This window comes from Brachycentrus maculatus, unplaced genomic scaffold (assembly GCF_059751285.1).
Source record: "Brachycentrus maculatus isolate JH-2025_06_01 unplaced genomic scaffold, ASM5975128v1 h1tg000131l, whole genome shotgun sequence".
Taxonomy (NCBI): domain Eukaryota; kingdom Metazoa; phylum Arthropoda; class Insecta; order Trichoptera; family Brachycentridae; genus Brachycentrus; species Brachycentrus maculatus.
Window position 1 is genome coordinate 1,227,629 of NW_028280884.1, and position 13,918 is coordinate 1,241,546.

The following is a 13,918-nucleotide window of genomic DNA, read 5'->3' on the forward strand; positions in this document are numbered from 1 at the left end:
TAAATAAAAATAGATTTTGCAGGAAGGACAAAAGATGGACAAAAGCACAAGCCAATCCAAGCCAATCGTCGTTTTAAAACGCTAACTGACGTGCCGGATAGTAAAATTACACGGAATCCGGGTAGTGGACAAGCGCCCATAGGCGCAAAAAAAAATCGGCGTAAAATGAACACAAACAGGGCTTTTTTTAAAAACAAAAAAGGTCCCGGAACTCGATTCGAATCAAGCTTTTTACAATTAAAAAAAATATTCAAATATTATTTAAATATTCATTGAAATACCATATTTTAGAATTATATAAAAATAGATTGTAATTACGTAAACACAAACATTTTTTTTGTCGAATTGATTTTGAAAAAAAAAAACAAAAAAAATGTATCCATGAAAAAAGGTGCCGGAACGCCGTTCTATCGCGTATCGTGGAAAAAAACCCTGAACACAAATATAATGGACGATATAATGTTAGGTTCTGTGTTAAAATTTGAAGAAAAACGTAAAAATCTTACTTATTACAAAGCCCATATATATTATAAATTGTAAATGTATTAATCAAATAAAAATTAAATCAATTTACGAAATAAATAGTATCTTGATATGTTTAATGATTTTTTAAAAATAAATACTAATTCACCAGTTCGTCAGTACAAAATAAAATTCTCATACTTTTTTTCCGAAAAAAAAGCATCCAATTAATTTTACTAAGATTGTTGCTTCCTTTATCAATGGGTTGTATTATTGACTTTGTGTTAGGGGCCATGTAAATTACCTTGATGTCCGATCCCGTGTGTAAGATGTCAAGATTTTGATGTCCTGGGGCATTGTCTAATAGGAGGATTGCTTTCTTAGGAATGGTATTTCGGTCACAAAACTTGAGCACATTACTGTGCTTTCGTTTTGGCAAAAATATTTTTAATACAATTTCAAAACTATTTCGCTTACTAAATAGCCAGCTCGTGCACATGGTAATATAATAAAACAACGTATTTAAGTATTTCTGATATAGAATTGCGGCGTTTTGGTTTCGGCCGAACTAGGAAATCCAACAGCCGCCACAAACTTGTGTAATTGTGAATTGGCGTAAATCGAACCAGCTCAAAACGATGGTTACCTGTATATATCTTTAAGTAAAGGTGGAGACTGACCTAAGCATTTCGTTGTAACATAACGTCGTAAGATCGCTCGCGGCGAGCATCACCAAGCATCTGAAACTATGGATGGAGGGCTCGGCTCGCTGTACTGACTGCCTGAATGCTCGCATCGTAACGTGTTACGTTACGACGAAATGCTCCGGTCAGTCTCCACCTTTAAAGTTTTGTATTGGATCACGTGGATGTTGACATGCAAGCGTCGCGTTGATTTATAAACATATAAATATATTGTCTTTTCATTAAAATGCGTTGAATGATAATTTCAGAATTCCAGATGGAAAACCACCACGTTTTCCTAAGAAGCCTACGATACGACAGGAGGGTGAGATGTTGATCATGGAGTGCCTTCTAGAAGCGTATCCAGCTCCCGATATCACGTGGTTCCAGAGGGACAAAGAAGTCGCAGATTCCGGAAGAATGAAAATGTCCAGAAAGGCCACGGCGAAGGACACTTATGTGTTGACTTTAGAAATCCTCAACCCGACGACTGAGCACGGAGGAAATTACAGATGCAATGCGTTCAACATCTTTGGAGAGAGCAACGCTAATATCGCCCTCAACTTTCAAGGTATTTCAACTGTTGATTCGAGGAATCTTACAAAGAAACGTTTCCAAGAGCTGAACAACGAAAAAATTATTAAAGTTTTGCTAAATTTTGGCCCACGAAAACAAAAAACAACCTACAGGATAGGAAAATATCTAAAAACGCTATTATTGTTGTGCGTAAATAGTCGCTAACGGTAATTTTAACTCGGTAAGTACGTAAGTAAACAAAAGTTGCGTAAGTCACTATACTCAAAACGCAAACAGTTGCACAATCATACTGCTTTCTAACAATACCCGCAAAGATGTCTTCACCAAAACTGTCTGTAATTCAAAAGATGTAGATCGGACATTTTAGATCTAGGTTATTAATGGTTCTCTTATGGTTGAATAGGTGGAGATGACGCTGATGGTTTCGCACCATCGTTCGTGGAGAAGCCTCGTATTATTCCGAACGAGGATGGTACTCTCATCACCATGCGCTGCGTCTGCAAGGCCAAGCCCGCTGCAGAGGTGGTCTGGTACAAGGGAACGACGCTCATCAAGGAGAGCTCCAAGATCCAAATCAAGTCCACGAAGCTCGAAGAGGACGTTTACGAGTTGATGCTTCTCCTCTCGAACCCTGCCGCTGGAGACGGCGGAGCTTACAGGTGTCACGTCAAGAACGAGTTCGGAGAGAGCAACGCCAACCTGAATCTGAACATCGAAGCGGAGCCCGAACCAGAAGGTGACGCCCCGACATTCGTGGAGAAGCCACACATCCAGTCCAAGGAAGGTGGCAAGCTCGTCATCATGGGATGTAAGGTCAAGGCTACTCCCAAGCCGACCATCGTGTGGTACCACGAGGGCAAGCTGGTGAAGGACTCGTCCAAGATCAAGATGAGGGTTGAGGTGAAGGACGACATCTACACCATCATCCTGGAGCTCAACGATCCGGGATTGGAAGACTCCGGTCTTTACAAATGCAACATCAAGAATGAACTCGGCGAGCTGAACGCCAATTTGACGCTCAACATCGAAAGTAAGTTTTGTACTTTCACTGGACTAATTTTAACCTCTTTTAAATTGTTTTCATCGTGCTAGGTTTGATAATGTTTTGAGGAATCTCTCAATTTCAGACTTTCATGGGTTGATATTATAACCCAACTTAACTCAAGTAAAAAGCAAAATTGAGATTAAATGTGAAATGCCACTTAGTTAGAATGGTACTACATATCACTCACTCCTTTCAAGAACGTCTTAAATAAAAAACTTGATTTTTCAGGAGAATGTTTTTAAAGTTTAAAAATATAACACAATATATTAAAAATAAATATTTAGCCACTTATTGAACTTTTTATTGTGCAACAGACCTTTTTAGGTAAAACCTGAATGTTTTTTCTCCATTTGAAAAATATTCGGTATATTTAAAAAAATACAAAACCATTTATTCAAAATGCAAAAACAACACTTTCTGCCCTGTAGCGAGTAAATATTAATTTAAAAATATGTCTCTTTTGGTGGGTTATAGTACATTTTCTGGGCATTCCGAAAACATGCACAACTGAAAATTGTCAATTTTTGATTTATGACGTTCTTGAAAGGAGTGAGCGATATTTGACTATGCGTATTTTTTTGTAATAATGATTAAAGAAAACACTTCGTTTTTTACCACTTGAGTTTTATTATAGACTACATGTTTCCGAAGTTAAACTTCCATCATTCAGGTCTGTATAGTAACTGAATGATGGAATTTTAACTTCTGAAACATGTAGTCTATAATAAAACTCAAGTGGTAAAAAACGAAGTGTTTTCTTTAATCATTGTAACATGTCTCACCACAAAGTTAATGCGGAAACAATAAATAAAATATTTTTTTGTATTTTATTAATCTAAACGATTGTCTTTTCCAGTCATTCCTGTCATCAAAGAGAGACCGAAGGTCATCAAAATCATCAAGAAGAAGACTGTGATCGTGGAGTGTCACGTGATGAGCAAGTTCGCTCCAGACTGCACTTGGTTCAAGGAAGCCGGCGCCATCAAGGAAGACTCCAGGCACACCGTGCTCATTGAACCGATCAGAGAGGTTTGTAGGACTTCTAAATAATGCATCAGGCAGATCTTTTAGTATTTATCGAAATCTTTTAGTACACAACCATGATACATGATTTACACACAACGAAGGTTTGATAGTCCCTAGAATTAACAATAAATATGGCAGTCCAACACTGCAATATATCGTTCCGAACATTTTCGATTTGTTGCCGACGGATGTTAGAGGTCAAAATAAAATATGGAACAAAGGCAAATTAAAGGAATGGGTAAATGATCAAGAGTTAATTTTATGAATTTTATAGGTCCGCCTCCGTAGTGCAATGGTCAGCACGCTCAGCTACCGTTCTGGAGGACCCGGGTTCGATTCCCAGGGGGGGGGAAAGTAAATGAGTGATTTTTTCACTGTAATATTTATTCAATATTACCCTGGACTGGTACCTGAAGCGGAGGGCTGATCACCTTTCCTTCATGTGTAAACGATCAAGATAACACTGCGTTTATATGACGCAGTGCCCTATGCACCATTGGGGTGCGGATAAGAGTTTTATTATTTTTTTATTATTATTTAATAGTTATTTAGTTATTATTATCAAAACACAATACTTAACTAATTCAATTTAAATCCATTTTGTCAGAAAAAATCATGTAAAATCATAATTTTCAGCCCCTGCCTTGTTGTGTATATAATATAGAATTTTGTCTAGCCTCACACCAGTCTGATGTTGGCTACGATTGCAAGTTTGTAAAGGTTTTTATATTCTCGCACTGTTGCCAACTTGACAGCTTGACAGGTCCGCTGTTTAGGCACCTACCCGAGTCATCACAATTTGATCTGTGGTATAAGCACACATCACTTTTTTCTCAGTTCTCATCAGTTATCATCTTGGAGACTATTATGTTTACTTATCAGATGCGTGCATTATATATAGGTAGAAAAGCAGTGCCTACCTTGTCCGCCTCCGTGGTGTAATGGTCAGCGTGTTTAGCTACCGCGCTGGAGGTCCCGGGTTCGATTCCCAGGGAGGGTGAAAATAAAAATTTGTGATTTTACACTTAATATTTATTTAATTTTACCCTGGACTGGTTCCTGTAGCGCAAGAGTGATCACCTTGCCTTTGTGTAAGTAATGATCAAGATAACACTGATTTGATGCAGTGCCCTATGCACCATTGGGTGCGGATAAGGGTTATAAGTAGGTAACCCTGGATTACTCGCGTTCCATATAGAAACACAACCAGTGCCTACTTTCATTACCCAACCTACTGCCTACTCTGATTAAAATCTCTGTGCATGCCGCTGCTTTTCATATAATTGAGTATTTAATTTGAATTTTTCTATGTCAGGGTGAGTTTGCTGTGAAGCTGGAGATCTCCAACATCTCCAGGACGGACAAGGGCTCGTACAAGCTGGTGGCCAAGAACGAGAAAGGCGAGGCGGTGTCGCAGGTCGTGGAGGTCACGGACATCCCTGAAGATGAAGGAGAGAAGCCGTACATCATCAGAGGCCTGCGAAACATCGTGAGTTGGAATTGATCTTTTAACCTGTTAATCGGCCGGGACGTATAAATACGTCGAACGTAAAACAATATCAGCAGTAGGTAGGACATATGAATACGTCCTGTAAATATATACGTCCGCCTCTATAGTGTAATGGTCAGCACGCTCGACTATCATTCTGGAGGTCCTGGGTTCGATTCCCAGGGGGGGGGTCAAATAAAATATAAGTGATTTTTTCACTCTAATATTTATTCAATATCACCCTGGACTGGTACCTGAAGCGGATGGCTGATCACCTTTCCTACATGTGTTAACGATCAAGATAACACTGCGTTTATATGCAGTGCCCTATGCACCATTGGGGTGCGGATAAGGGTTTGATGATTGATGAAATATATGTTGCCCCCCCGGAGCGGGCAGGACCCATATTTTCGAACAACCAAGGTAATTAGCCATCCATGCATGTTTCAACATGAATTTTTTTCCATTTTTGTAATTTTGTATTTTCCTTTGTGGTTTAAATATGAATAAAAGAAAACATATTTATTTCATAGTCTTTTCATATATTTTAAGTATGAATAAAATATATGAACTTACGTCCACCAGGCGTGACGTACTGGCACGTCCTAGTGAAAGAGTTGGCGCCCGTTGTATGTTGCGTAATTAAAAAGTGAACTCCCCGGTTAACAGGTTAATAACAATCTTCTTCTAAAACAATCTCCTCATTTAGGCAGTGCACAAATATGACACGCTTATAATTCGGCTGTCCAAACTTAAAACACAGTACGGGACTTATTTTTGTAGTACGTTTTTTTTGTATTCTTGGACTAAGTAGAATCTACTTAGTCCAAAAATGCAAAAAAAAAAGTACTACAAAAAAAATGTCCCTTACTGTGTTTTGAGTTTGGACAGCCGAATTGATTACACTGTTTATAATCTAGTTTACCAATAATAACACTTCTTCATAAGGCCTCTGTCCTTCACTGCTGGATATAGGCCTTGTCTGTATCCTTACAATCTTTTGCTACTTGCATCCAGTTTTTACCCCCAACAGCGGCTATGTCGTCAGACCATCTTTTTTGAGGTCTTCCGACCCCTCTTTTATTTTCCCAAGGTTTCCATCTTTACATTTTTGGGGTTCATCTTGTTGTCTTGCAACAATTATAATTTTTTTTATATAGTGCCTTTTGTGCAAGATACCACCTCTAGGGCACTAATATGGACACATAAACAAGTAAAACGTCAATCAGCCTCGGGGCGTCTAGTAGGTGGAGTCCGGGTGGAGGGAAGAGGAGCCGACGCGTCGGCGTAATAATACGTCGCGACATATTATTACGTCTTCTTCTTGGTCTTCTTGGCCTAGGTCAATGAATAATGGTCCTTCCTAGGAAGAATGGTCGAGATATTAAGCTGAAGACCTTCCTGAACGCATATACACTAAGTATCCCGCCGCTCTCCCCACAGGGGTAGGCAGAGAGAATAGAACCACATTCGTAAATCTTCTCGTACATATACGCTGATTATTTCGACTCCTTATCTGACCACTTCAAGAATTTGAAATACTTGATCATGCCGAGTTTTCCTTGGTCTTCCTCTGCTATTATTGCCGGCCAAATTTGCCTCATAAATTTGTTTTACTGTTCTATCTTCACTTATTCGATTCACATTCCCAAACCATCTCAACACACCTTCCTTAGTTTGATGGATAATACTTATCTCAGCCTTGCATTTTTTCCTTATATCGCCTTTCAAACATTTATCATTCAAAAATACCGAATGGTTTGTATTGCTTTGCAGTCGAAGAAAGAAAACGAGACAGCCGAGTTCCTGGCCGTCCTCAAGACCATGGACAAGTCGTGCAAGGTGACCTGGTTCAAGAACTCCGTGGTCATCCGCGAGACCTCTGAGATCACCATGTCCTTCGACGGCACCAACGCCAGGATGACCGTCACCAAGTGCAAGACGACTCACAGCGCGACCTACAAGGTCGTCATCAAGAACGAGTTTGGTGAGGACGAGTCCACTGGAGAGCTTTTGGTGCAACAGGAAGAGGTTGGTATAGTTTATAAATAAATAAAAATAATAAAACCCTTATCCGTACCCCAATGGTGCATAGGGACTGCGTCATATAAACGCAGTGGTATTTTTTATAGGTGTCACAATTTGCGACGGTGCTTTTATGTTTTTTTATACAAAAGACAAAAAGGCGATCGTGAAGATCTGCGACCTGGCGTTTGGCTGGGTGAAGTTATCAGTTTACACAACATTTTGAGTGTGTCCAAATACTTGTTCACAAAATCTAGATTATCTCCAATTACAGGAGTTATTTTCATATTATTTTTTAACATGTCATCAAAGATGAAGAAGAATATGGAAGTCTGGGCATTTACGGGGCTGACGACCGTCATAGGCTGGTTTGAGTATCTCACCAATAGATGTCTCTAGTGAAGTTCTAGTGATTCAAGAACTATGTTTCAAAATTGGTTCATATATATAGAACTTCCAAGAATTTGAGTTGTGTGGTTGTCAATAATGGGTAGAATTGGTGAATGTTACAAGTGTGTAAAGTGATCACTTGAACTAGCCTATGACGATCGTCAGCCACGTAAATGCCCAGACTTTCATATTCTTCTTCATCTTTGATGAGATATCAAAAAATAATATCAGTTTACACACTTTTGTGGTGTTGACTTGACTATTATTTCATGAAGGATTTTTGGATACAGGAGTAATTGTGTTAATATTTATTCATATTAACCTTTTAAACGCGTTAACTTTGTTCCTAAGAGACGCTCGTGCGCGGCTGTATTTCGCCGTTTTTTAAATGATTACTTTTATCATGTATTTAGTTATGAAACGATTTATTTTCCTAAACAAAAACGTTCAATGGGATTCATTGTGCCTTTTTGGTACTCTATAATACACGCGTGTCACATTATTCTTGAAATATATCGTAATATAAACAAATTAGATCGTAACATAAATAAATCAAAGCACGCATCGTGTGTCACTCTTACCCACTGGCAATGCGTAGCGTCGAGAGTGAGACAGATATAGGGCATGATTATGGCGCGGACTTATTACCGACCGCAAGAAAAATCAGGGATCTGTTGTTTTATTTATCCTTGTGATGTTACAAATTATTAGTCAGATATTTCAACAGATGTCATAAGGCCGAGGATTGACGTATTATTTTATCCAAAGTTCCACACCATGAAAAAATCCCTCCAAGTTGAACTGAGGTTCGAAACTTGGAGCAAAGTGAAAACACAAACGCTTATGTCAGCCGCGTATGGGGCATGTCTTGTTAAAACACATACGCTTATGCGAGCCGCGTGGATCCGGTTAACTTATTCTTCTATGTTTGATGCGAGAAGTGAAAACGAACCTAACTAATAAATTAAGCCTTTTTATTATATAAGAAGGTAAAACTATGTAATTTTATATTAACATTGATTTTTTTGCAGAAGAAAGAAGAGAAGGAAGAAGAAGAAGAGGTTGACGAAGAAAATCATGTTGAGGAGAAGAAAAAGGAGGAAAAGGTAAAATAATCTAATTTAAATTTAATATATTATTAGATTAAAACCAATTTTTTTTTTGCTTTTCCACTTTATTTTGATTTGACCAGCGGCCGGGTTTCGTCGTGACCGACATCATCAGACTGGTAGGAGGCTATACAAATTGTTATGTTATATATAAAACAAGGCAGGAGTTGATAACCATGATTTGGAGTTGATAAACATGGTTATCAACTCCTGCCTTGTTTCATATATAACATAACAATTTGTATAGCCTCCCACCAGTCTGATGATGTCGGTAACGACGAAACCCGGTCGCTGGTCAAATAAAAATAAAGTGGAAAAGCTAAAAATATTGGTTTTAATCTAATAATATATTAAAAATGCAATTCCATCACCAAGTGTCAGTGGATAATAAAAATCTATTAATTTAAATTTGCCTAGTAATTAGATGGGTTTATTGTTTCGGTTGTATATGTTCGATTTCATTCGTTTCTAGAAAAAGGAAGAAGAAAAGAAGAAGGTGGAGGAAAAGAAAAAGGTGGAAGAGGAGAAGAAGAAAGAAGAGGCTAAGAAGGTTGAAGAAACTAAGAAAGCCGAGGCTAAGAAGATCGAAGAAACCAAAAAGATCGAGGAGACCAAGAAAATGGAGGCTAAGAAGATCGAAGAAGCCAAGAAGATAGAAGAGACCAAGAAGATTGAGGAGACCAAGAAGATGGAGGCCAAAAAGATCGAAGAATCCAAGAAGGTCACAAAGAAGGAAGAGATCAAGGTGGAAGAGAAGAAGGTTGAGATTAACAACGTTGATAAGAAGGCCAAACTAAAACCAGAAGAGGCCAAGGTAGAAGAAATGCCGAAGCTGAGGTCTACCAAACCAAAGGAAGAAGCCGGTGACGAAAAGAAGAACGGAGTGGCCCTGAAAAAGACGGAAGAAAAGGTTGAAGAGAAGAGAAAGAGCGTGAAGAAGAAGGTGGTCGGAAAGAAGGAAGAGGTAAGTGATGATTTTATGAACTATTTTTCATTTATGGCAATTATTTATTTTTTGAACAGCTTTAAGGTGCAATAGAGAGATGATCTACAAAATGTCGAAGGTACAAGAATTTTGGTTGAGTTACACATCATTTTGATTAAATTTTCAATACACTTTCTTCCAAGGCTCAAATCTATCTTTTATTCTTTTTTCTTATCTTTGTGTATGTTTCTATCTTGTCTCTGGGTTATTTCTTGTAGTTAATTATTGCTTTTCAAACAATTTTCGAAAAATTGACTAATTGTAAATATATTTGTCTTTGTCAAGTTCGTTTGCCTTTGTTACATTCGTAACACCACGTTACATTAATTTACTTTTGTAAATTTGTGTCAAATTTTATGTATATGTACAAATACAATTGTATACATGCGTTTTATAACTTTTTTGCATGTCTATGTTTATGTCATATCGCTCACTCCTTTCAACAACGTGATAAATCAAAAATCGTAAATTTTCAGTTGTGCATGTTTACGCAATGCCCAGAAAATGTACTATATCCCAGCAAAAGCGGCATATTTTTAACTTAATATTTACCCGCTACAGAGCAGAAAGTGTTGTTCTTGCATTTTGAAGAAAAGGTATTGTTTAATTGTTGTTTTTTTTAAATATTCGAAATATTTTTCAAATGGAGAAAAAACATTCAGGTTATACCCAGTAAGAAGTTCGATAAGAGGGTTGATATTTATTTTTAATACATTTTATTATATTTTTAAACTTTAAAAATGATCTCCTGAAAAATCAAGTTTTTTGATATATGACGTTGTTGGAAGGACTGAGCGACATGTACATGAAGTTTATGTCACATGTACATGAAGTTTATGTCACACGTACATGAACATTATGTCACACGTACATGAAGTTTATGTTAAATGTCCATGAAGTTTGTGTCACATGTACATTAAATTTGTGTAACACGTCCATTAAATTTATGTTCACTAGGAGATTGAGTTTGTGGATGATTACGAAAGACCGGTGTTGGAGAAATACGAAAAGGTAACACCGACTCCCATGGAAAAGAGGGCGAAACTCGAGGAGACACCAAGGGTATTTATAAAACATTTAAATTATAACACATACACATACAAATGCTTTAAATATAAATTAAATTGCAATATTTCTAACAAAACATTATAAAAAATGGAAATTTTAAATATTACTCAAAGTCGAAACCCTTTATTATGTAAGGGTACAAAAATGCTTTAAATCTCTTTTTAAAATTTGAAAAATAATTTCAACATTTGCCAAGAAAAAATAACCGGGATATCCCGGGATTTTTAAAATGTTATATACACGCATTTTTAAAAACTTATACGAACTCTTAAGATTTTACTATTCGAAAGTTGTTTGGTTATTACTATTTTTTAGTTGTTTGGCACTTGGTGAAATTATTTCTTTATTTAAAACATTGTTTTTTTTGAAGTCGTAGAAATCGCTTTGTATATTTTTAAAAGCAAAGATGTAGAAAAAAATAAACATTTTCATATATTAACTTTCATATTTCTACACTACACAAACACATATACTATTCGAAAAGCGATCAATTTCATTATTATAGTAATTTTTTTTTAATATGGTAAAAATATTTATTTTTAAAATACAAATCATGGATTCCATTAAATGGATCAAATCATTTTTTAAATGTACTTTAAAATTTTAAATTCCATGTACAAATATTTTTCTTCTTCTTTTTGTTGACCCTTATACGCATCTAATGATGCATAGGGCACTGTTCGGATCAACGAAATGTTAGCATGATCTTTGATGAAAATAAAGCAAAATGATTGTGCTTCTAGAACCAGTCAAGGGTAATATCAAATCAATAAAAAGAGTGAAAAAATTAGTGTATTTATTTTGACCTCCCTGGGAATCGAACCCGGGACCTCAGTAGTAGTCGAACGCGCCAAACACGATGCTTGAAGTTGGACAAAATTGAAATATTAAGGGAAATTTATAAAATATATACTGTATATATATTTTTGTAATTAATTCATATTTATTTTATCAGTCCGATGATGAGTTTAGTGATGAAAACAGTGAAACTGTCTTAGAAAAGTATGAAAAAATCACTCCTACATCTGGGGATAGAACGCCAAAGGAAAACGACACCAGTAAGGTACACACAACACAAACTTACATTTTTATCACCACCCTTAGCGTACTAAATTTTAAATTATATTAAAATATCCACCTACCCTTTTTAAAATACCTTTAAAAGATGAACAGATGTATATACATTTTAAAAGCTTTCTTAAAAACGGTAATTGCATTTTTAAAATTTTATATTGTGACCATTTTAATATGAAATGATATTTTTTTAAAGAGACTTGCTTAAGAAAATAAATATTTTATTTAAATTTTTAAAAATACACAGATATGGAGTACGAAAATTTCTATCGACTCCTAGGAATTATACACCACTTTTTTTAAATTTGATTTACTTTGATGTATCGTAAAATAGACACGTGGAAAAATATTGATTGTCATTTTCAAAAAGCATTGTTTTAAAAATATTTCATTTTTCATTCAAACCCTTTTCCGCACCCCAATGGTGCATAGGGCACTGCACTATAAACACAGTGTTATTTTGATCGTTAACACACGAAGGAAAGGTGATCAGCCTTCCGCTTCGGGTACCAGTCCAGGGTAATATCGAATAAATATTAGAGTGAAAAAATCACTCATATTTATTTGACCCCCCCTGGGAATCGAACCCGGGACCTCCAAAACGGTAGCCGAGCGTGCTGACCATTACACTACGGAGGCGGACAATATATACATTAAAATTGTATTGTGAACATTTAAGATATGATATCAATTTAGATCGTTTTTACATTTTAATATGCAACTCCCCAAAATATACAAATTTTACAACACAAATATTTAAAGATAAAAGTAACACAATTTTTAAACACCATTTTTTGAGTTTATTAATAATGTAAACACGACTAGTTTTGAGAACTACTGATGTTTTCATCAACAGTTTTAAACGCAAATGTTTGTGTTTTCATCTGTTGATGAGAACTTCTGTAGTACTCAAAACTAGTCGTATTTACATTAATAAACTCAAAAAGTGGTCTGGTACAAGTGTTTTTATTTTTATTTTTAAATCATCATGTTATCCCACAAAAGATATATCAAATCTATAAAGAACAAACATCAAACCAAACAAACTACATATGTGGAGGTCTCCACCAAAAAAATACATTTTTAATTTTGAACAAAAAATATTTTGAATGCAAATCTGTTCTGTTTACTGTATTCTATCAAAATCTTAATTAAAGTTGCGACATAACGTGACCAATCCTGTGTTAAACCAATATGAAATCATTAAATCCCACCAAAACGTAACAATTTTACAAGCTAGAATTCCTGATTACTCAAAATCATTTTTAATAGAAATGTAACGTTTTGGTAAGGACCTTCACATATATCGTAGTCATACAGGAGAATGTGACCAAGTGCATTGTTTTACAAAACCGCGATCATTGACTATTTGATATCTTACTAGCTTAATATTGCCCTGAAAAAATCCCAAAGGATTTTAAACTTGGAAGTATAATATATTGACTTGTTAAAAATGACTAACTGCATTGGTGTTTATTTTCTTGCCGAGCAAAAGTGACTTAAATGGCCCTCCTGAGCATTTTACGTTTTGGTAGTTGGTCACTTTCTCCTGTACGACTACGATATAATCATAATCTATTTTCTCTTTACTTTCTAAACGATCTATTCTAAATGGTTCAATCTCTTATCTATCTGTTTAATTTTCCTCTAAGTACATGATAAAATACCATAATACCGGAGAATTATGTACAAAGACTGATTTTTATGACTAATTAACAGCCTGAGGCTATCAAAATCGAAATGCAAAAGAAACCAGAGGCCCAAGCAGCCGAACAGGCCAAGTACACTCCCCAGCCCAAGAGCGCCAAGCCGGGCGTGGAGGAGCAGCCCGCTCCAGAACTTCCCACAGGAAAGATCGGGAAAGCCCCTCCAGAGGGACCAGGAGAAAAGGTGGACCTCAAGAAAATCCCACAGGTATGCAACAACACCAAAATATTGTTGGTTAAATTGTGTCTTTTTTCTCAACTGCTCTTCAAACTTGGGTAACTCCTGCAGATGTATCTTTACCTCATGTAGAAACATCTG

The 13,918-nt window shown here is 36.2% G+C and overlaps 1 protein-coding gene and 1 non-coding gene across 33 annotated transcripts in view; both read left to right on the top strand.

The window, feature by feature from the left end:
- The window catches only part of bt (projectin protein bent), a 288,017-nt gene that overhangs the window by 61,529 nt on the left and 212,570 nt on the right, over positions 1-13,918 (top strand). For 26 of the 32 annotated variants that reach the window (XM_088260322.1, XM_088260293.1, XM_088260302.1 and 23 more), the window contains exons 9-17: positions 1,415-1,716; positions 2,086-2,712; positions 3,584-3,756; positions 5,069-5,242; positions 7,019-7,273; positions 8,689-8,763; positions 9,239-9,730; positions 10,709-10,813; positions 13,613-13,807. In XM_088260322.1, the coding sequence (XP_088116448.1) occupies positions 1,415-1,716; positions 2,086-2,712; positions 3,584-3,756; positions 5,069-5,242; positions 7,019-7,273; positions 8,689-8,763; positions 9,239-9,730; positions 10,709-10,813; positions 13,613-13,807 (2,398 nt within the window). The remainder of the gene's footprint in view (positions 1-1,414; positions 1,717-2,085; positions 2,713-3,583; positions 3,757-5,068; positions 5,243-7,018; positions 7,274-8,688; positions 8,764-9,238; positions 9,731-10,708; positions 10,814-13,612; positions 13,808-13,918) is intronic. The other 6 variants (XM_088260313.1, XM_088260312.1, XM_088260323.1 and 3 more) reach the window with 2 other exon arrangements.
- Positions 5,361-5,436, top strand: TRNAD-AUC (transfer RNA aspartic acid (anticodon AUC)). The gene has a single exon. It is a non-coding gene; the product is annotated as a tRNA-Asp (tRNA).